Below are 21,944 nucleotides of genomic sequence, written 5' to 3' on the forward strand. Positions count from 1 at the left end.
GCCCAAATCATTGGTTCCAATTTACAACTGACTCTAACAAACTGTTAGAGGTTTTGAAGCAGAGGCTGGGAGGACACCTATCAAGGAGGCTATCATAGCAGATTTCCTGCATCAGCAGAAGGTTGGATTGACAACATTTGACGTACCTTCCAGCTCTGTGATTCTTCTGATATCCATCCAAAACTGAGTTTGTGATTCTCCTTGTTAAAAAAAGAAAAACCCTCTCAAAATGCCTGTCTGAGAGAAGCCTATACATACCATGAAGGAGCCCCCAGTGTAACATGTACTACTGGTTGATATCCGAGTGGACATCAGGAAAAACTTCCTGACAGTTAGAGCAGTATGACAATAGAACCAATGGCCTAGAGAGGTTGTGGGTTCTCCTGCACTAGAAGCCTTCAAGAGGCATCTGTCAGGGATGCTCTAAGGTGGATTCCGGCACTGAGCAGGGGGTTGGACTTGATGGCCTTAGAGGCCCCTTCTGGCTTGACTATTCTGTGATTCTTTGAAGTGGTGACATCGGAATGATGAAAAGACTGTCCTGTGCCCTCATTGTCCACCACCACCCTCCCACAAATGCAGCATTTGATTAGTTCAGATTGCTACTATTGAACTGTAGGATTAAAAAAAATCCTTTTAAAATGGGGGTGTTTCCTTTTTGTCAGCCAGCTGCCCACCATGTGAAGAGGTAGAGGAGGAAGATGGTGGTGACAGCTGTGGCAGGCTCAAGGGCAAGGATGGGCCCCTCTGGGCCCTTGGCCACTGACCAACCATGTCAACCCCTTTTGAGAAGGCACCAAATGGATGTGGGTGGGTGGGGAGAGAGGGAACAAGCCATGGTTCTGCCCAATTTGCTTGACAGAGTGATTACAAATAGCAGTGTGTGTGTGTGTGTGTGTGTGTGTGTGTGAGAGAGAGAGAGAGAGAGAGAGAGAGAGAAAGAGAGAGAGATTCATTATGATGGTGTATTTACAATCCCCTATTCAGTGGGATACATCACTTGAGTTCTTGCGTAGTTTCACAGACAAGTGACACTTAAGATGGGCCATTATAGTCAGACGCTGCTGTCTCATTTCATGCTAATTGCTCTCCCAAATTGGACTGGTGCGCTTTTGACATGAAAAACAGTCGCAAAAGTATAATTAATCTAGGGTGGAGACTTTGGGGTGGTGGTAATTACAACCATGGAGTGCTTTATGGAGCAATTACAACTAACACATCCAGTCATTCATAATCACCTCTCAGCCCTGTCCTCTGTCCTCTTCACTTGGATTAGCTCTGGGTTGACTTTCCTCTAGCTAGGCATGTGTGCACATGGGCCTCTGGAAGCATTTTCAAAGAGGGCAAAGCTTATTTCATATTTTGAAATTATTTGTGTCGCTAAAATATTTGATATTTCCACCTGGCAAAGGGAACTTTGTATCATGAACTTTGTATCACACTCATTTTTCTGTCATCTTACTTAGTGCATTTAGTTCTACCTCCAAGAAACTCTGGAAAGCAGAGATAATAGTGCCATCATATTTTATCTTCATAAGTCTATCAGGTAGGCTAGGCTACGAGATGGTGAAGTATTCAAAAATGAGTTTCGTTGCTAAGCAAGGATTTGAACCCAGGCCCATCTAGCCTAAATCCAACATTTTGCACAGCACTTAATAATAATAATAATAATAATAATAATAATAATAATAATAATAATAATAATAGCCACACAGGTTCTAGCCACTAGGCTAAACAATAGTGATATGCTATGTAACAGAATCTGTACAGGCAGAATTAGTTCTGGAGCATTCAACAATTTTCCAGACCAATGTTTCCTATTTTACAGAGTGATATCATCGTGCCATTACTGTTATTTAACAGCACACTCCTGGACATGTCTACTCAGAAGTAAGTCCCATTAAATTCATAGAATTCATATTCTATAACAGAGTTGGAAGGAGCCTACAAGGCCATCAAGTCCAACCCCCTGCTCATTGCAGGAATCCACCCTAAAGCATCCCTGACAGACGGTTGTCCAGCTGCCTCTTGAAGGCCTCTAGTGTGGGAGAGCCCACAACCTCCCTAGGTAACTGGTTCCGTTGTCGTACTGCTCTAACAGTCAGGAAGTTTTTCCTGATGTCCAGTATGAGTCAGAGAGTCATACTCTCAACTAAGTGTATATAGGACAGCAGCCTAAAAGACATTACCACCCTATATTCTCCAATATCCTTTTACCCCACAATTTAATTAACCTAGTAGGGGTTTGATTATCTCCCAGCTGCAGGTTTTTAATGCAGCAATTTCATTTGCATGTGTTGTATGTTGTTTCGTATGAATGTTGGCTTTCATTTAGTGCATTTGATTGTATTATTTGAATAAATCGTCATGGACAAATGGGTTTTTGACAGCAGAACATCATTTGGGCTGTAGTTGCACTTCTGATTAGCCCTGGAGATTATTTGCAATGCCCTGATTTCACTTTGGGTCACAAGACATAAAACTAAGAGTACCTTTGAGAATCTGCAGAATCAAACGAACCCTTTTCTAATACTACGATCAACAATGTAAAGCATCACTTGCTTTCTTGGCAGGGAGCCTGAAGTCTCTTTTGTCTAGCATCTTCTGCCTGCTACTGCTGAACATTGAACATTTAAAGCCCCAAACGGCTTGGGGCCTGGCTGTCTGAAGGAACGCCTCCTCCCGTATGTACCTGCCCAGACCCTAAGGTCACCCTCAGGGGTCCTTCTCCGTGAGCCCCTGCCAAAGGAAGTGAGGCAGGTGGCTACCAGGAGGAGCAGGGCCTTCTCTGCTGTGGCACCTGGGCTGTGGAATGAGCTCCCTAAGGAGGTTCGCTTGGCACCTGCATTATATGCCTTTAGACGCCAGGTTTTATTCTCCCAACATTTTAACAGTCTATAAATAAATTTTAACTTGGTGTTTTAAATTTGTAATTTTGCATTGCTGCTGTTTTTATCTGGTTGAGCTTTTATATTGTATTGTATATTATGGTTTCATACTGTTGTTTTATACTTTGAATGGTTTTAATTTTTGTGAACCGCCCAGAGAGCTCCGGCTATTGGGTGGTATAGAAATGTAATAAATAAATAAATAAAATCTCTCACATCTCCTGGCTGCTGTTGATCTTTTTCTTTTTTAAACCATGTCTGTTTCCTTTGTGTAAAATGGATATTTGTTGGGGTGGAGGCAGGCTTCAAAATAATGCTTTTCTATGTTGTTGTGTAGAATAATCCATCTTCTTGCCTCAGTTTGCCTTCTCTGTGGAATGGGTTGGTACTGAAGCAGAAAAATGTGGGTTCAAGGGAGTGAACAACACTCCCCTCTCAACAATCCTCTGCTTTGCATACATGCTCTTGAACAAAAAGAAGAGGAAACAGAAGGAGGAATAAACAGTCTATCCCCATAATGGAGGTTTGTGGTCCTCCAAAGATCTATATTGTGACCAGTGCTTTTTAAATTGCTCATAAATAATATGGGGCTAAGGATTTGGAGATACCAAATTATTTAAGGTGATTAAAACAAAAAAGGGATGGTGCAAAGCTCCAAAAGGATCTCTTCAAATCGCTACCATAAGATGTGGTGATGGCCACCAATTTGGATGGCTTTAAAAGGGGGTTGGATAAATTCCTGGAGGGGAAGGCTACCAATGGCTACTGATAGCTATGCGCCACCTCCAGTATCAGAGGCAGAAAGCTGGGGAACATGGATGCGAGGGTGCTGTTGCACTCATGTCCGGCTTGAGGGTTTCCCGTGGGCAGCTGGTGGGCCATAGTAGTTGCGGGAGCAGAATGGTGAAGCCGACAGTCCTTTGGTCTGACCCAGCCTGACTCTTCTTATATTCTTCTGTTGCAGTTAGTCTGTCTATGATCCTTGGGCGAAAAAATATCTGTCAAACGAACTGAAGTGAGTCAGATACAATCCAGTGCCTGAAGTGGGCGCTCTATATAATTCCGAGTCCATCGCTGATCCACTCTACCTTGTACGCTCTATGCCCATAGCGAGGGGTCACTCGAGGCTAGAACGAAAAAGACCCGAGCCAGTCCTAGAGTGACTCAGAGAAAAGTCTATGGAGCATAGAGATAAGAATTTTAAACTAGCCTATAATCTGGATCAAGAACTTCCGGGTGTGCACTAAAAGTCATTTTAGAATTAGGAGTGAGGATTTCAAGTTAGGACTTGAAATCCGAGACTTTTGAGTCCTTTTATCCTCCAAATAAAAGTTAGCAGGAAAGAGTCTTTCGTTTTGCTATTTCCTTATTTCATGTGGCTTTTTTAACAATGCAAAAAAGAAAGAAAGAAAAAGCCGTTGCAAATTCCAAGACTAAAATGGACCCCTCTATCTCCACAAGGTAGCTTGGGTGGGAGGCGGCAGAGAGAGCCCTGCAAAAAACTCCTCTAACGCTAACACTGCGCGAGTGCAGGGCTTCCTTTGTCTTTTTATTGAGTTTTATTTATTTTATTATAATACTACATTTCTGTCCTGCCTTTTTTTCCTTTTGCAAGGAGCCCCAAGGCGGCTTGCATGGATGGTAATTCCCCTTCCTTTCCACATTGGGAAGACTGCCGTCTTGAAAAGCAGCTAAGATTATTATTATTAATTTACATTTCTGTCCTGCCTTTCCCCCGCCCCCCTGCAAGGAACCCAAGGCAGCTCACATGCTCCTCCTCCTCCTCTCCATTTTATCTTCACAACAACCCTGTGAGGTGGGCTGAGAACCAGTGATTGGCCCAAATTCACCCAGTGAGTTTCAGGGCTGAGTGAGGATTAGCACCCGGATCTCCTACCACTACACCACACTGCCTTCATTGTTTTTCAGGGCACAATCCCATACATATTCAGAGGGTGGAAAGTCCTACAACTCCCAGCAATACCATGGCTGGCCAGGGAACGCTGGGACTTGTAGGACTTCTGTTGTAGAGAACGTGCCTAGGATCACGACCTTAAAGGCAGGGCACTGATCATTTTGCAGGTGACAGGTGGGGCTGCCCCCACTTAATTTACTCTGCTCCCCTAATTTTTTTTAAAGGCCTGCAAACCAGATGCATCTGGTTTGTAATATTGCTTGGCTCAGCAATACTACAAACGAGAAGGATCTTGGAAGTGTTTTAGATCACAAGCTGAATATGAGCTAACAGTGCGATATGGCTGCAAGAAAGGCCAATGCTATTTTGGGCTGCATTAATAGAAGTATAGCTTCCAAATCACGGGAGGTCCTGGTTCCTCTCTATTCGGCCCTGGTGAGGCCTCATCTAGAGTATTGCGTCCAGTTCTGGGCTCCACAATTCAAGAAGGATGCAGACAAGCTGGAGCGTGTTCAGAGGAGGGCAACCAGGATGATCAGGGGTCTGGAAACAAAGCCCTATGAAGAGAGACTGAAAGAACTGGGCATGTTTAGCCGGGAGAAGAGAAGATGGAGGGGAGACATGAGAGCACTCTTCAAAGACTTGAAAGGTTGTCACACAGAGGAGGGCCAGGATCTCTTCTCGATCCTCCCAGAGTGCAGGACACGGAATAACGGACTCACGTTAAAGGAAACCAGATTCCTGGCTGGACATCAGGAAAAACTTCCTGACTGTTAGAGCAGTACAACAATGGAACCAGTGACCTAGGGAGGTTGTGGGCTCTCCCACACTAGAGGCCTTCAAGAGGCAGCTGGACAAGCATCTGTCAGGGATGCTTTAGGGTGGATTCCTGCATTGAGCAGGGAGGGGGTTGGACTCGATGGCCTTGTAGGCCCCTTCCAACTCTGCTATGATTCTTCACCGCCCCCGCCCCCGCCCCCCAAAACACACAACTTTTAGTCTTGCTCGGGGTCTACGCAGGACACCGCCTTAAAATCCCCGATTTCTCCATTGACTTCCTCTCCGGGCGAGGAAAACAGCAGTATAGAACCCGGAAGTTTCCCCCTGCGAGTCTGTCTACATGTGACGTCTATGGGGCACGGCGCCCGCCCAGGCTCCGGTCCGCCCCGGCGAGCGTCGGCGGTGGCGCTCTAGGCCGCCGTCTTTGTGCGGGCGAAAGGGCGGTTGCTAGGCTGCGCTCGTGGCCTAGTAGGCCGCAGGGGCGGCGTGGCCGTCGAGCCCAGCCCAGCCCAGCCCAGGGAGCAAGCGAGCGAGCGGGCGCCATGGCGGCTTCCCCTCCGTCGGAGTCGCGCAGCTCGGACGGGCCGAGCAGCTGCGTGCTGTGCTGCGGCGACCTGGAGGTGGTGGCGCTGGGCCGCTGCGAGCACCCCATCTGCTACCGCTGCTCCGTGCGGATGCGGGCGCTGTGCGGGGTGCGGTACTGCGCCGTCTGCCGGGAGGAGCTCGCCCAGGTGAGCGGCGGCCGGGCCGGGCCGAGGGCCGGAGCCCGGGAGGGAGGGAGGGACGGCGGGAGGGCGGCGGATCCGCGGGGAAGCCCCGAGCTGCCTGCTTCGCACAGATGGACGCGGCTTCGCGCCTTTTATTCGCCCGTATTCATAAGTAGTACAGTGTATTATGAAGATACTCTTATTCCACTAGCATATGATGAATATGCTCTTAATACAGTGCCATGAAAATTGATGGCGTTTTATAAATAAATAAATAAATAAATAATAATAATACACTAGTATATTACAGGTGTACTGGTATTACACTAGCATATGATGAATATGCTCTTAATATACTCTTAATATAATATACACTAGTATATTATGAGTATACTGCTAATGCACTAGTACATTATAAATATACTATTATTGTCATGTCGTCAGTGCCTTAATGCTGAAGGAAGGTGCTATTGCTTGAGCTAGCCTGTGTTACTTTTATGTTGTTGTTGTTGTTGTTGTTGTTGTTGTTGTTGTTGTTGTTATTATTATTATATTTCACCTTTTTTCCTCCAAGGAACCCAATCCTCCTCCTCCTCCTCCTCTCCATTTTATCCTTACAACAACTACCCTGTGAGGTAGGCTGGGCTGAGAGTCTGTGACAGTGGGTTTCTATGGCCGAGTGTGGACCAGAACCCAGATCTCCCGACTCCCAGTCCAGCACTTTAGCCCACTACACCACACTCTTTATTATCATCCCAGCTTTCTCCTTAGCAGCTCAAGGCTGAAAGGACGTGAGATTTCTCTTCTCTTTCCCCTCCTCCTCCTCTGCCATTTTAGCATCACAACAATCCTGTCAGGTAGGCTAAGGTGCGAAATAGTGGCTGGGCCTCAAAGGCAGCTGGGCAGCTTCATGGTTTGTGTGGGGATTTGAACTTGCAACTCCCCAGCCCTTTCGATGCCTGTGGACTTGGAGGGGAGGAAGTGTTACATTTAATGGGACTTCAGTGTGTGTGTGGGATCGCAGCCCCAAGACAGGTTTCAGCGTGAGCAGAGGTGTCTGGGCTGCCGTCAGGCATGCCAGATGAATGGAGCTCCCCAGGCTTAGTGCGCAATCCTACCCCTGTTTAGACGGAGAAGAGCCCTCCAAGCAGCTTTGGGAAATGCTTGGAGTTGGAGGACTGTTTTCTGTCTAAACATGCATAGGATTGTGCCCTTAGAGGCACCCAACTCTCCACAGTCCAAGGTGGATGAAAATGGGGTGGTGGTGGTGGTTTTAAATGGAACATCTGATTTTTAAAAAAGAAATTAAATCAGAGTTGGGTTATTCAAATAGGATTTTTTATTCTCTTCCCACAAAAATCATCAATGAACTACTGATTTCCCCCCTCTCCTTTGAAAACTAACGTTGTTACAGTTGCCTCATTGTGAACATGCTAACCCTATTCTTACTAGAAAATCCTATACACGTCTACTCAGACACAAGTACCCATTGAATCCAGGCAGCTGAAATCATGGCTGTTTACTTCCATGGGCATTGGATTGCAGCCCCAGTCTGATAAAAGTTCATTAGGGCACAATCCGATGCATGTTTAGACAGAAAAAGTCCTACAAGGCCTGGCTGTGGGAGCTGTAGCACGTTTTCCTATCTAAGGCTTGAGCCCTTGACGGCTCTGCCACACTCACTCACCAGGGCTCCTTCCACTCTTAACTAGCAGCAATTGTTGAACATTCTGGAGTTTTGGTTTCTGTTTCTCATGAAAAGACACAGGATGGGCAGGACTGATGTTTTGTGCTTATTTGGTGGTGGAATTGGGCCAAGCAAGGGCCCTTGAGGCTGAAAGACAATTTAGCAGAGTGGATAAAAATCTGTGATACTTAATTTTAAATCAGAAAAAATGACTTTTTAAAAAATTAAATTGGATGTTTTTGATTTTAAAAATACTAAGTGTCTCTTGAATAATAACTAGGTTAACATTATAATCTGGATAGAAGCATAATCTGGACATAAATATTTTTTCTTTCTTTCTCCTCTCTCTTATTTCTTCCTTTCTCTTGTACTTTTTCTCTTCTTAATACAACTTTACCAAATAGTAGTGTTCCGAAATATGTTCCTGGGAACACAACTATTTGGACTTACTAGCTGGAAATTGACAGAAGCATGAGTTTTATAATGAGAGGATCAGCCTAATAAATGTTGTTAATAGAGCCCTGTTACCCTCATGATACAATCTAAGGGCTGTAGGCAGAATGTCATTCATAGAATCTTAGAACAGCAGAGTTGGAAGGGGCCTACAAGGCCATCGAGTCCAACCCCCTGCTCAATGCAGGAATCCACCCTAAAGCATCCCTGAGAGATGGTTGTCCAGCTGCCTCTTGAAGGCCTCTAGTGTGCCTTCACTGGCTGAGAACTGTGTATTGGCTGTTGCATAAGTTCCATGAACTGATCCGTGGACTGGAAAGAGAAAAGCCCCTTCCTCCTAAGTCCCCAGGGAAATTGGAGCAGCTCTCTTCCACACACACACACACCAGTTTTTGGAGACGTCACGGGGGCATATTGCTAGGCTTAATATCTCATCTGTTTTAATGTTCACACAATGATCTCTTACAGTACTCTGCTTTGGAATAAGTGCAGTTTATTATTTGGATGATCTTGTATCCTTCATCAAATATTTCCCTTCTTTGTCTTAAAATGAGAGGTGATAAAGCCCAGTTAATTCAATTAAATGTAGTGTTTGCTACACATGCAGTGGTAGGTGGTGGTGCAGGTTCATCCTATTTGCTTATTCAGCACCTTGTCATTCAAGACAAACCTCTCTACGCAGTAAAGCCTGTTTTCTCATCCTTCTTGTGATGGCAACACCATCATTTTAAGATGTAATGTGTTCATGTCAGGGAAGGCTATGGAGTCTTGATGTATTGTCTTCCTTGCTGATGGAGATTGGGTGGGTGGGTGGTGATCCCAGATTCTTGGGTACCTAAAAAGGGATTTTGGTTTTTTTGGGTTGCCTTAGTGCTCCACTGAATGCCTTCAATAGACATTGGTAATATCAGGTGCCTCAGTTTGGTCAGTCCAATTCAACATTGGTTGTGTCATGAAAGCTTGTATCGCGATAGTGCCCTGAGCTGTTTGGCCCCAATAATCCCGCCATGGAGCTGAATATTTGCTCGGTTTGAACACTGAAATGGGATTGGTCCAAAAGAGATTCACCACAGCCTTCCTCTGATATGCCCTGGTGCAAGGGTGGGGAACCTGTCACCCTCCAAACACTTTTGCACAACAGCTCCCACCATCAGTGGCTATTGGTCATGCTGGCTGGGGCTGATGGGTGTTGGAGTGCAACAATACCTGGAGGGGGAAAGGTTCCTCCCTCTCTCACTCTAGTGATAAGCAAGTGCATATTAAGGATCTTTTATATGAAAAACTACCTATTTTATTTTTATTTATTTGTATCCTGCCTTTTTCCCAATAATGGGACTCAAGGCGGCTAAGTAACCTACACAAATGTTACTTGGAATCTTGAATTAGCAGCTGCCCTTCTAATCCTAGTGTCCCTTTGGTGCTTGGGACTCCCAGTGACAATCAATTTAATGTGAAGACAAGGGTGGTAAAAGCGTCCAGTGGGTGTCCCAGCCAGGAACTTATGCAAACGCTTTAGAAACAAATGGCTGTTGGCATTTGTCCTCCCTGGGCTCAGTCCAATGACAAGTGACATCACTTCTGTTCAGAGTACAACAGTGTGTTAACTTGAAGATCAAAGTCCAATGAAATCTGTTCTTATTCTTCTTGGAGTAAGTCTGTTGTCATAGGCTGAGAAGGTCTTTACAGATGAGATACTCAATTCAAAAAATATTGGCACAGTGAGACATTTTGATATTACCGTATGTTATGCTGGACTTGCTGGTCTTACATGCTGGAAAGGCAACTTTTCTCATCTCTCCCATTGCAGCCCTTGAGGTTCTCTGAAGATACTTTTTCCAGGAGATAACATCAGTGGCTGCTTCCACTTCATTCAGGTTTCTTATTAGTTAAGAAGAAAAGCGTGGAGAGCGTGGCGCCATCCTCTGGCGAGTGCCATAAGTGGCTCTGGCTGGCTGGCCAGACAGGGGAACACCCCCCACCCCACCCCACATTCAGCCTTTCCTGCTGAAGCAGGAAAGCTCCAGCCATTCATTCTGCTATTTTTTAAAAAAAAAAAACAGGAAGGGAGGGAAGCTGGCAGGGTCATATATTATGTGATTCTGAGCAGGGGTGTGTGGGTGCAACCAAAGAACTATAGACCCCTGAACATAGAGGGCTGTTTTAGTCACATGGCCTGATCTGGTATGCCTAGCCCTCATCCTTGTCTACTCAGATTGGCAGGGGTTTTCCAGAGTGTTTCAGGAAAAAAGGAAAGGAACCTCTGACTCCTAGAGGGATGCCTGCTTTCGCTGATGTTTTCTTGGCAGACTTTGAAGCGGGGTGGTTTGCCATTGCCTTCCCCAGTTGCGGTTACCTTTTCCCCCAGCTAGCTGAGTACTCATTTTACTGATGGTTACATCCCATCCCTTGCCAGGGACTGAACCTTGCATATGCAAAGCATGCCCTCTGCCACTGAACTATGCTTCCTGTCCACTCCGTTTCATTATGGCAGGCTGAGAGAGAGAACTTAAGAAGAGCCCTGCTGGACCAAGGATCCATCTAGTCCAGCACTCATTTCACACAGTGGCCAACCTGCTGCAGGACATGAGTGGGACATCACCCTACTGCCCATGTTCCCCAGCAACTGGTATATATAGGCTTTCTGCCTCTGCTACTGGAGGTAGCACATAGCCATCAGGGCTAGTAGCCCCTGATAGCCTTCTCCTCCAGGAAGTTATCCAATCCCCTTTTAAAGCCATCCAAATTGGTGGCCATCACCACATCTTGTGGTAGCGAATTCCATAGTATAACTATGTGCTGTGTGAAGAAGTCCTTCCTTTGATCTGTCCTAAATCTCCTGCCAGTCAGCTTCAAGGGATGACCCCACTGGGTTCTAATATTTTGAGAGAGGGAGAAAAATGTCTTCCTATCCATGTTCTCCATACCAGGCATAATTTCTCCATACCATGCATAATGCCTCCCCTTAGCCTCCTTTCCCCCCTCCCCCAAACTAAACAATCCCAGCTGTTGTAACCTGTCCTCATAGGGGAGATGCTCCAGTCCCTTGATCATTTTAGTTGCCTTTTTCTGCACTTTTCCCAGCTCTTCAATGTCTTTTTTTAGGTGTGGTGACCAGAACTGTACACAGTTTCCTAAGTGTGGCTGCACCATAGATTTGTATAAAGGCGGAGACTGCCTGAGACAGTGACAGTGAGGGGTGGGTGGGTTGTTGAACTAGTGATGGTGAGGTGGCCCAGCATTCTAGGCCCAGCATTTTAGCTTCTGCATTCTATTGGTCTGGACTGGTGAGCCAGAAGGAATAGCGCTCCCTAACCGGCACCCTTATTCTCTATGCGCATGCAGCCCTGGTGCAAAGCTGCTGTGGTTCAGGTGGCACATGAGGTTGATGATGAGATGGGAGGAAAGAATGTCTTTAGAAGTGTGTAAATCACGCTGAAAAAAACTATGGGTTCTAGAGATTTCATTAGAAGCAGAGATTTTGAAGGTTCCCTATTCTTAGAGGAAATTCTGGCCTTTGTGGTTATGAAGAAGACCTGTGGACAAATTCTGCCCTTGTCTTTGAACCAGGCCCTTGCATCTGTATCCGTGGGTTCTGCCCTTGTGACTGCTCTCTCCTCAGTAAACTGCGTTTGTGTCCCCGTCCCCCCCAGACATTTCCACAGTCCTGTTGCATGACTGCTTTCTTTGGATTTTCCTCATGTCTGATTAGGTGATACATTCCATTTATTCTTAGAATAGTGTGTCACTAGCCAGAGGCGCTTCCTTTTACATAACATTTAAATTACAGGGAAACAAAAGCTCAGCTGAATGTGCCGGTCTCTAAGGGAGGAGGGAGGAGGGAGTCCCAGGCAGAGCTTTTGGGAGCGTTCTATTAAGTCCGGCTGGAATTGCTAGATTATAACCTCGGTTCCTGTCATGTCCGCTCTTCAGTCTGTTTGGGACAGACTTGGTTTATGTCCTGGTTTGAGCATTTTCCATATGCTGCTGTCCGCGTTCAGACTTGCAGCTATAAGGATAGCATTCAGCTTACTTTGAAAACAACAATTGAGCTTATTAAAGTGCAAATGGCTCAAAATACTCATCAGGGATGAACTATTGATTATGTTTTACCTCGGTTTCTTTCCTACACTATTAAAAATGGCTCTTCTACATTTTTTCTTTCTCTTGCAGCATGTGAAGTAGGTTAAGCTGAGGAGGAGGGCATTAATTGGGTGTCTGAATCTGGGTCCGCCACGTCCAAGCTCAACACTGTGTGTGTCTGTGTCCCCTGGCCATCAATGCAGGACCCATCCCCTGGGTGTCAGTTGTTCTGTCAACAAGTCCTAAGCAACTTGGGACCAGGAAACCGGAGAGAGCGTCTTCTCCCTTACCAACCTGACCGATCACTGAGGTCATTGGAGGGCCTGCTCCACATGGACCTATGAACTGATTGGAATCCACCAGGAGAAGAGCCTTCAGTGTAGTGGCCCCTTCTTTGTGGAACTCCCTACCCCTGGAGGTCAGGCAGGTGTCAACACTAGGCTGCTTCCAGCACCTCTTGAAAACACCCTATTTCAATCCTACCCCAACTGACCAGCTACATTTTTCTTCATAGAAACATAGATTAGTAGGGTTGGAAGGGGCCTATAAGGTCATCGAGTCCAACCCCCTGCTCAGTGCAGGAATCCACCTTAAAGCATCCCTGACAGATGGCTGCCTCTTGAAGGCCCCTAGGGCCCCAACCTCCCTAGAGAATTGGTTTCATTGTCAGACTGCTCTAACAGTCAGGAAGTTTTTCCTGATGTCCAGCCTGAATCTGGCTTCCTGTAGCTTGAGCCCATTAGTCCGTGTCCTGCACTCTGGGATGATTGAGAAGAGTTCTTGCCCTCCTCTGTGTGACAACCTTCCAAGTCCTTGAAGATTGCTATCATGTCTCCCCTCAGCCTTCTCTTCTCCAGACTAAACATGTCCAGTTCTTTCAGTCTCTCTTCATAGGGTTTTGTTTCCAGACCCTGATCATCCTTGTTGCCCTCCTCTGAACCCCCTCCAGCTTGTCTGCATACTTCTTGAAGTGTGGTCCTTTATTTTAAATTGAACAATTTTAATTTGCTTTTTTAATCTTTCTTTTTACTGTTTATACCTATGTTCACTGCTCTAGAATCTTTTTTAGATATTGAGCAGTATATAAATATTATAAATAAATAAATAAACTGGGGCCTTTGTGTGCAGTTGCAATCCTGGTGATGCTATGTCCTCTAACTCTCCTCCTTGTCCTGTATAGGTGGTCTTTGGGAGGAAGTTGACATCCTTTTCTACAATAGCACTCAGCCAGTTACAGCATGAGAAGAAATATGACATCTATTTTACTGATGGAAAAGTTTATGCTCTCTATAGGTAACCCTTCCTTAGCTTTTATATTTATTTAATTTATATCCTGCCCTTCTGCCAAAAAATGGCACTCGGGATGGTCAATAGTAAAGATCACACTCCAGGCACTTAGATAATAGAACAGCATGCATTCAAATCGCTATAGAAGGTTGCAGTGCTTCCAAAGGTGGAAGGGAGGCAGGAGGGGCTAATATTGGGGCAGACCATCCCTGCAGCGGGTGAACGTTGCCCTCCGGCATCTCTTCCTCCCCTAGGAAACTCTTGCAGCACGAATGCCCGCTCTGCCTGGAGGCCCGGCCCTTTGCCACCATTGTGGACCTGGAGCAGCACATGAGGAAGCAGCATGAGCTCTTCTGCTGCAAACTCTGCGTCAAACATCTCAAGGCAAGTGGCGAGGAGTTCTCCAGGGCAAAAGGGGTTTGGGCAGCCTGGGGTCTTGGCAGCCCCCTCCTAAGTTAGGTGACAGAAGTTAAGGACGTGTTCTCTCATGTTCCTAGATCTTCACGTATGAGCGCAAATGGTATTCACGTAAGGATCTTGCCCGGCACAGAATCCATGGGGATCCTGATGACACCTCTCACCGCGGCCATCCCCTGTGCAAATTTTGTGACGAGCGATACCTGGATAATGATGAGTTACTGAAACATCTGAGAAGAGACCACTATTTCTGCCACTTTTGCGATTCTGACGGAGCACAGGAATACTATAGGTTTGTGAATGTGACGGAGTCTGAGGCTCTGGTGGGAATTTGCCTGTTCTTACTTAGTCTGACATTCTTGGTGCAATTGGGTTGCCCAGAGGGTGAGGCTCTGTTCTTTTAGTAGATGGCCCACAGGATTCTTGGGTTCCTAAGTAAACATAGGTGTTCAGAGGAGGAGTTTAGCAGTCTCCACAAGCAGTAAGGATACCTGAGAGAGCGCCTTCTCCCTTACCAACTCGCCCGGTCACTGAGGTCACCCGAGGGCCTGCTCCTGGTGGTTCCACCTAGATCCATCCTCCGATTGGAATCCACCAGGGGAAGAGCCTTCAGCGTGGTGGCGCCCCTCCTGTGGAATTCCCTGCCTCTGGAGGTCAGACAGGCTCCAACCTTGTACTCCTTTCGGTGCCTCCTGAAAACATCTTTATTCCAAGAAGCCTTTCTTTAACATGCAGCCTTGGATTTCTGTGTTGTTGTTTTGCTTCTTTTTAAATTTTGTTTTAACTGTTTTATTCTGTTTTATTCTGTTTTTATTTTCATTTTACCTTGTACACCGCTCCAAAATTTTTTCAATGAGGAGCGGTATATAAATATTCTAAATAAATAAATAAAGTAAGTGCTCCTGAGGCAGTAATGGGTGGCGGCACAGAGCTAGCCCATCTCACTTCAGTGGAAGAACTTGACCTTGAAGAAAGGGCTGGTGGGCATACCATCCTTTTGATGAAGAGCCATGCTGAATCCAGTTTGTGCCTGTAGTCAACCCTGGCTCCCCTTATGGAAATATAGTCAGAAACCTCTATTAGGGCCCTTCCAAGCATTTGCACTCTCCATGGCTGGAGGGTGGGGGAGAGCGCTGCCACCTAGGTCACCGCCAGTGGCAGCAGCTCATTTGATTAGCTAGCAGTGTAGATGGCAAACAGGTAGAAATCAATTCTGGTTTAGAGCAGGGATGGGCTGGCTCCTGTCTTGCACTGTCTGACAGTTTCTTACTAGAATTTCCATGACTTGGCAAGATTATAACGCAAGAGCGTTTGGATTCTCTGAATAGGTACAGCATGACTGATCCAGAATGTTCATAGAGTCATAGAATAGTAGAGTTGGAAGGGGCCTCTAAGGCCGTCGAGTTGAACACACCCACCCTCCCTGCTCAATGCAGGAATCACTCTTAGAGCATCCCTGAGTGATGGCTGTCCAGCTGCCTCTTGAATGCCTCTAGGGTGGGAGAGCCCACGACCTCCCTAGGTCATTGGTTCCACTGTCATGCTGCTTCCTGATGTCGAGCTGGTATCTGGTTTCCTGTAACTTGAGCCCATTATTCGGTGTCCTGTACTCTGAGATGATCGAAAAGTGATCCTGGCCCTGTATCTTCAGTGATCCTGCATATGTATTGAACGTCTTGCTGGTCTGACCAAGGTCCCTGTAGTTCAGAGTTTCCTGTAAGAATCACAGCAACCAGATCATGTCAGGTGGTCTCTCAGAAACTGGCCACGGGTCCACCTTCTGCCCATCCCAAATTTTGCAGGTATCTCTGTTTTCCTCTTCCTTTTTTCCTGGCACAACCTTTTGTGTGTTACTTGGGGTTCACAAATGAGCAAAGGTGCTTCTTCTCTCTGCTCCTACTGCAGCGATTATGAGTACCTCCGGGAACACTTCCGTGAGAAGCACTTCCTCTGTGAAGAAGGCCGGTGCAGCACTGAGCAGTTCACTCACGCGTTCCGCACTGAAATAGACTACAAAGCACACAAGACGGCTTGTCACAGCAAAAACCGGGCGGAGGCGAGGCAGAACCGACAGATTGACCTTCAGTTCAACTATGCACCAAGGCATCAGCGGAGAAACGAGGGTGTGTTTGGGGCAGAAAGGACTGAGGAGGGTGTGGGGTTTTTTAATCTTCTGGCTGTGGGCTGGCTGATTGATTGATTTATTTTTAAAAAGCATTGCCTGAGGCTGGGGGATGACCACTTGGTTCCTTCTCAGCTGTTAGATCTTCATGTGACTCTTGTGTTTATTCTCTGACACCATAGGAAAAGCACAGTGTGTGATACTGGATGCAAAATGCAGCCTCTTGAGAATCTTTGCTTTATTTTTTAAAAGTTCAAATTAGCAGTTGAGACCATTGCAGTTCACCTCTGCCTTAGCCTATGACATTCAACCCTGGTTGAATAGCAGAGTTGGAAGGGGCCTACAAGGCCATCGAGTCCAACCCCCTGCTCAATGCAGGAATCCATCTTAAAGTATCCCTGACAGATGGTTCTCCAGCTGCCTCTTGAAGGCCTCTGGTGTGGGAGAGCCCACAACCTCCCTAGGTAACTGATTCCATTGTCGTTCACCTCTGCCTTAGCCTATGATGTTCAACTCTGTAGTGGTTGTTACCTTATAGGGGAGAGAAGAACCCTTTGAGGCTGATTGACCACGTGTCTTCATGTCCCAGGTGTGGTGAGTGGCGAAGACTATGAAGAGGTTGACAGGTATCACAGGCAGGCGAGAGGAGGCAGGTCTGGTGTACGAGGAGGCCAACAGAACCGAAGAGGCAGCTGGAGGTACAAGAGGTAAGAGACACGGCTTGCCTTTGGGTCTCTCCCTTGAGGGGCAGGAAGCTGGGAAACAGCACCTCGCATAGGCTGAGTCGAAAGGTGTGATTAGAACTTGCTGCCAGAATTGGGCCACTAAGCAGAAACCAAAGATTCGGATAGGAAAGGTCAATGATAAGGGGACACGTTGGGGAACCTTTTCATTTCCTTGTCTACAGAATCTATATCCTTTCATAGCAACTTACAGCAAAAGTAGTTAAAGGCTAATGTACAAAATAGTAACTTCTATAACCAGTTCCATCCATAAAACAACTTGTTAAAATGCTTGCTGGAAAAGAAAACATGTTTTAACGTAACCCCCACTTCAAACCATCTTTGCACATGCTGGTTTGTGGCTAGTCCTCAGCCAGGGTTGAGGTATGAAGGCAAATGATCCCTGCAGAGCGTTATGGTCCTGTGCGGCTCCTGTGGTCTGCAGTTTTTGTCAGCAGGTGGCAGCACAAGCCACTTTTGTTTTCCTTCTGCAGGGATGGGTGAAAAATGTTCAGTCCAGATTTTAGCTAATACTTTTTTCCCCAACCTTTTACATGTTGTCTTAAAATCCAGTCGAACCTGTTGCATGTCATCTACAAGAACAGTATAGCATAATACTTTTGGGTGGAAAATTAACGGCAGGTTTTTACAGATGTTTCTCCTCATGATACTTAAAGTCCAAATAAGTGAGGTTGATGGTAGTGTAAGAACAGATACAGTAATTGACTAGGCATTGGTTGCTTTATGCTAGTGGACCGAGGACATTGGTTGGGGCTAGAACAGGGATGCATTTTAAATGCACATAGAATCATAGAGTAATAGTGTAGGAAGAGACCTATAAGGCCATCGAGTCCAACCCCCTGCTCAATGCAGGAATCCACCTTAAAGCATCTCTGACAGATGGCTGTCCAGCTGCCTCTTGAAGGCCTCTAGTGTGGGAGAGCCCACAACCTCCCTAGGTCATGGGTTCCATTAAGAACATAAGACGTGCCATGCTAGATCACTTGAGGGTCCAGTTAGTCCGGCACTCAGTTCAAACAATGGCCAACCAGTTGTTGACCAGGGACCAACAAAGCAGGACACGGTGCAACAGCATCCTCCCACCCATGTTCCCCAGCAACTGGTGCATGCAGGCTTACTGCCACAGATACTGGATGTAGCACATAGTCATCAGGACTAGTAGCCATTGATGGCCCTCTCCTCCAGGAATCTGCCTAGCCCCCTTTTAAAGCCATCCAAATTGGTGGCCATCACTACATCTTGTGGAAGTGAATTCCATTGTTCAACTATGCGCTGTGTAAAGAGGTCCTTCCTTTGATCTGTCCTGAATCTCCCACCAATTGCCTTCATGGGATGACCCCATTGGGTTCTAGTATTTTGAGAGTGGAAGAAAGATGTCTCCCTATCCACATTCTCCACACCATGTTGTACACCTCCATCATATCTCCTTTTAGCCTCCTTTTTTCCAAGCTGAACTATCCCAGCTATTGTAACCTTCCCTCATAGGGGAGATGCTCCAGGCCCTTGATCGTTTTAGTTGCCCTTTTCTGCACTTTTCCCAGCTCTATGATACCTTTTTTTAGGAGTGGTGACCAGAACTGTACACAGTATTCTAAGTGTGGAAGCACCATAGATTTGTATAAGGGCAGTATGATACTGGCACTTCTATTCTTAATTCCTTTTCTAATAATGGCTAACATGGAGTTTGCCTTTTTCTCTTCTGCCGCACACTGGGTTAACATTTTCATAGATTTGTCCACCACAATCCCAAGATCTCTTTCTTGGTCAGTCACCGCCAGCTCAGATCCCATTAGGTTATACTTGAAGTCGGGATTGTTTGCCCCAAGGTGCATCACCTTATACTTGCTTACATTGAACTGCATCTGCCATTTGGATGCCCACTCTCTTAGCTTGGAGAGATCCCTTTGGAGCGCTTCACAATCCCTTTGTGTTTTAACAACCTTCAGCAATTTGGTGTCATTGGCAAACTTGGCCACTTCACTGCTCACTCCTAATTCCAGATCATTTATGAACAAATTGAAAAGAATTGGTCCCCATACAGATCCCTGTGGGACCCCACTATTTACTTCCCTCCATCGAGATAATTGACCATCTATTACTACTCTCTGCTTTCTGTTCTTTAACTGGTTACTGATCTATAAGAGGACCTCTCCTCTTATTTCAGGACTGCTACATTTGTTCAGGAGTCTTTGGTGAGGAACTTTATCAAAAGCCTTTTGGAAGATCACGCCTGTCTACATGTTTGTTGGCACTCAAAGAATTCTAGAAGATTAGTGAGACAGGACTTGCCTTTGCAGAAGCTGTGTTGATGCGTCTTCAGCAGGAGCTGCCCTTCTATATGCTTACTAATTTTGTCTTTAATAATGCTTTCAACCAATTTACCTGGAACAGATGTCAAGCTAACTGGCCTGTAATTTCCCGGATCCCCCCTGGATCCCTTTTTGAAAATTGGCTACATTGGACCTCTTCCAGTCCCCTGGTACAGAGGCTGAGCTTAGGGACATATTGCATATTTTGGTTAGAAGATCCGCAATTTCACATTTGAGTTCTTTGAGAACTCTAGGATGGATCGATACCATCTGGGCCTGGTAATTTATTTGCGTTCAGTTTGTCAATAAGGTTGAGAATTTCATCTTTTGTCACCACTATTTGCCTCAGTTCCTCAGACACCCTTCCTGAAAACATCAGTTCAGGCACAGACATTTGTCCTGCATCTTCTGCAGTGAACACCAACACAAAGAATTCATTCAGTTTTTTCTGCAATCTCCCTGTCCTCCCTTAACTCCATTGTCATACAACAGTCCAACTGCTTGGTTTCCTGCTTCTGATATATTTAAAGAATTCTTTATTGTTGGTCTTGATATTATTAGCAGTAAGCCCTTCAAAATGGTTTTAATCATGCTGGTGACCTCTTGGACTTGGCGCTACCTTTCCTAACCTGAGGAATACATTTTAGTAGAGCTTCTGTTATTGTGCTTATGAGTAAGCTCCATGCATTTTGCAAGGATTTAACTCTCTTGTTTCCCCCTTTCAACTCACTTTTCACCAGTTCCCTCATTTTAGAGAAGTTTCCTCTTTTGAAGTCAAATATGACTGTGTTGGACTTCCTAAGCAGTTTCCCACTTATATATATTGAATCTAATAGCACTGTGGTCACTGTTACACAATATTTACATCTCATATTAGGTCCTGGGCAGCACCACTTAGGATTAAGTCCAGGGTTGCCTCCCCTTTGGTCGGTTCCAGGGCACAGTCATTTAGGAGATCAAGAAATTTAACCTCTTTGTCATGACTGGAATATGAATTTATCCAGTCAATGTGAGGATAATTGAAGTCACCCATTATTACAACTTTTCTTTGTTTGGAGGCCTCCCTGGTTTTGTTTTCCATCTCAAAGTCACCCTGAGCATTTTCGTCTAGGGGCCGATAGTACGTTCCTAGCATTAAATTGGTTTTTGGGTCCTGTATTGTCACCCATAGAGCTTCTGTGGAAGAAACTTCCCCATTTAGGTGCTCTAGTCTACTTTACGCTGTGCCTCCTTTGACATACAGAGCAACACTGCCCTTCCCTGTCCTTCCTGTAGAGTTTATATCCAGAGGTGACCGTAACCCACTGGTTCTCTCTGTTCCACCTGGTTTCTGTAATGCCCACTATGTCCAGGTTCTCCTTTGAAACCAAGCACTCCAATTCTCCCATTTTGGCTCGGAGGCTTCTAGAATTTGCATAGAAACGCCTATACACGGTCTTCTCTTCTCCAGGCTATACATTTAATAAATAAATAAATAAAATAAATAAGTAAAAATAAACAGGCCCAGTTCTTTCAGTCTCTCCTCATAGGGCTTTGTTTCCAGACCCCTGATCATCCTGGTTGCCCTCCTCTGAACCCCCTTCAGTGGTAGAACTGCAGTACTAACATTCTTAGCAAATTGTTCCATATTTGTATGACCGCTGAGTTCCAGATGCAAAACACCATAATAAACATCCCCTTGGCTGAAGCACTGCTTGGCAGCAGGGAATTGCAGAGGCTGATGCCACACTGTCTGCAAGGTTGTGGTTCTGAGACGCAGGATCAGATATGCTTTGATGTGGATTCCTGCATTGAGCAGGGGGTTAGACTCCACGGCCGCCTAGGCCCCTTCCAACTGCACTGTTTTATGCTTTTGGATGATCTAGAGGTGATGACTGCCTCACCCTGGCACCTCAGGAGAAAAGACAATTTTGCTTACTTTCAAATTCCCATGCTGAGTAGCAGCGGTCACTATGCCATGCTTTCTGGATCTCACATGTAAATTGTATGATTCAGAGAGTTGGACTCCCTGGGAAGTCTTCCTTAATGGTTTCTCCTGAGTATTTTTGTTCTGTTTTGTTCCACTGCTTTGTCGTGTTGGCTAAGCCCAGCCCTTGGTGCCCCAGCAACTTGCCTGTCGTGAGACGGGCGTGCTGCCCCAAGCTACCTCCCTCTGCCCTCAGCGTATCTCCCTCTTACTCTCCTTTGCTGCGCTGTTCAAAAACCCTGCAGGGAAGAAGAAGACCGAGACATCGCTGCAGCAGTCAGGGCGTCGATCGCTGCCAAAAGGCAAGAAGAGAAGAAGCGGGGGGAGGACAAAGAGGACGGCAGCCGGGCAAAGAAAGAGGATGTGAAGGACCCGGACTTGAATATCAGTAAGCGCGGACCAAAGCCTCCAGGCGAAGCACCAGGTGAGCTGCCTCCTTGGCCAGGGAGTCTGTGGGGGGCCTCAGCAGAAGGCAGAGGGGGCGCCCTGCCGTCGCCTCCTGCGTCGTTCAGGGCCGCTTGCTTTGCTGGAACGAAGCCCTTGAGGCGTTCCAGAAGCGCCCTCTGAGTCAGCCGGGCCTCTCTCTTCTT

At 46.1% G+C, this 21,944-nt stretch overlaps 1 protein-coding gene across 1 annotated transcript in view; it reads left to right on the plus strand.

Moving 5' to 3' along the window:
* Positions 1-21,944, plus strand: part of ZNF598 (zinc finger protein 598, E3 ubiquitin ligase) — an 82,473-nt gene that overhangs the window by 51,392 nt on the left and 9,137 nt on the right. Inside the window, exons 2-8 of the mRNA XM_063143089.1 lie at positions 6,106-6,314; positions 13,691-13,803; positions 14,052-14,181; positions 14,295-14,506; positions 16,120-16,337; positions 16,926-17,043; positions 21,600-21,778. Of these exons, the coding sequence (XP_062999159.1) occupies positions 6,126-6,314; positions 13,691-13,803; positions 14,052-14,181; positions 14,295-14,506; positions 16,120-16,337; positions 16,926-17,043; positions 21,600-21,778 (1,159 nt within the window). The 5' untranslated portion in view covers positions 6,106-6,125. The remainder of the gene's footprint in view (positions 1-6,105; positions 6,315-13,690; positions 13,804-14,051; positions 14,182-14,294; positions 14,507-16,119; positions 16,338-16,925; positions 17,044-21,599; positions 21,779-21,944) is intronic.

The sequence above is a fragment of the Elgaria multicarinata genome, chromosome 17 (assembly GCF_023053635.1).
Source record: "Elgaria multicarinata webbii isolate HBS135686 ecotype San Diego chromosome 17, rElgMul1.1.pri, whole genome shotgun sequence".
NCBI lineage: Eukaryota > Metazoa > Chordata > Lepidosauria > Squamata > Anguidae > Elgaria > Elgaria multicarinata.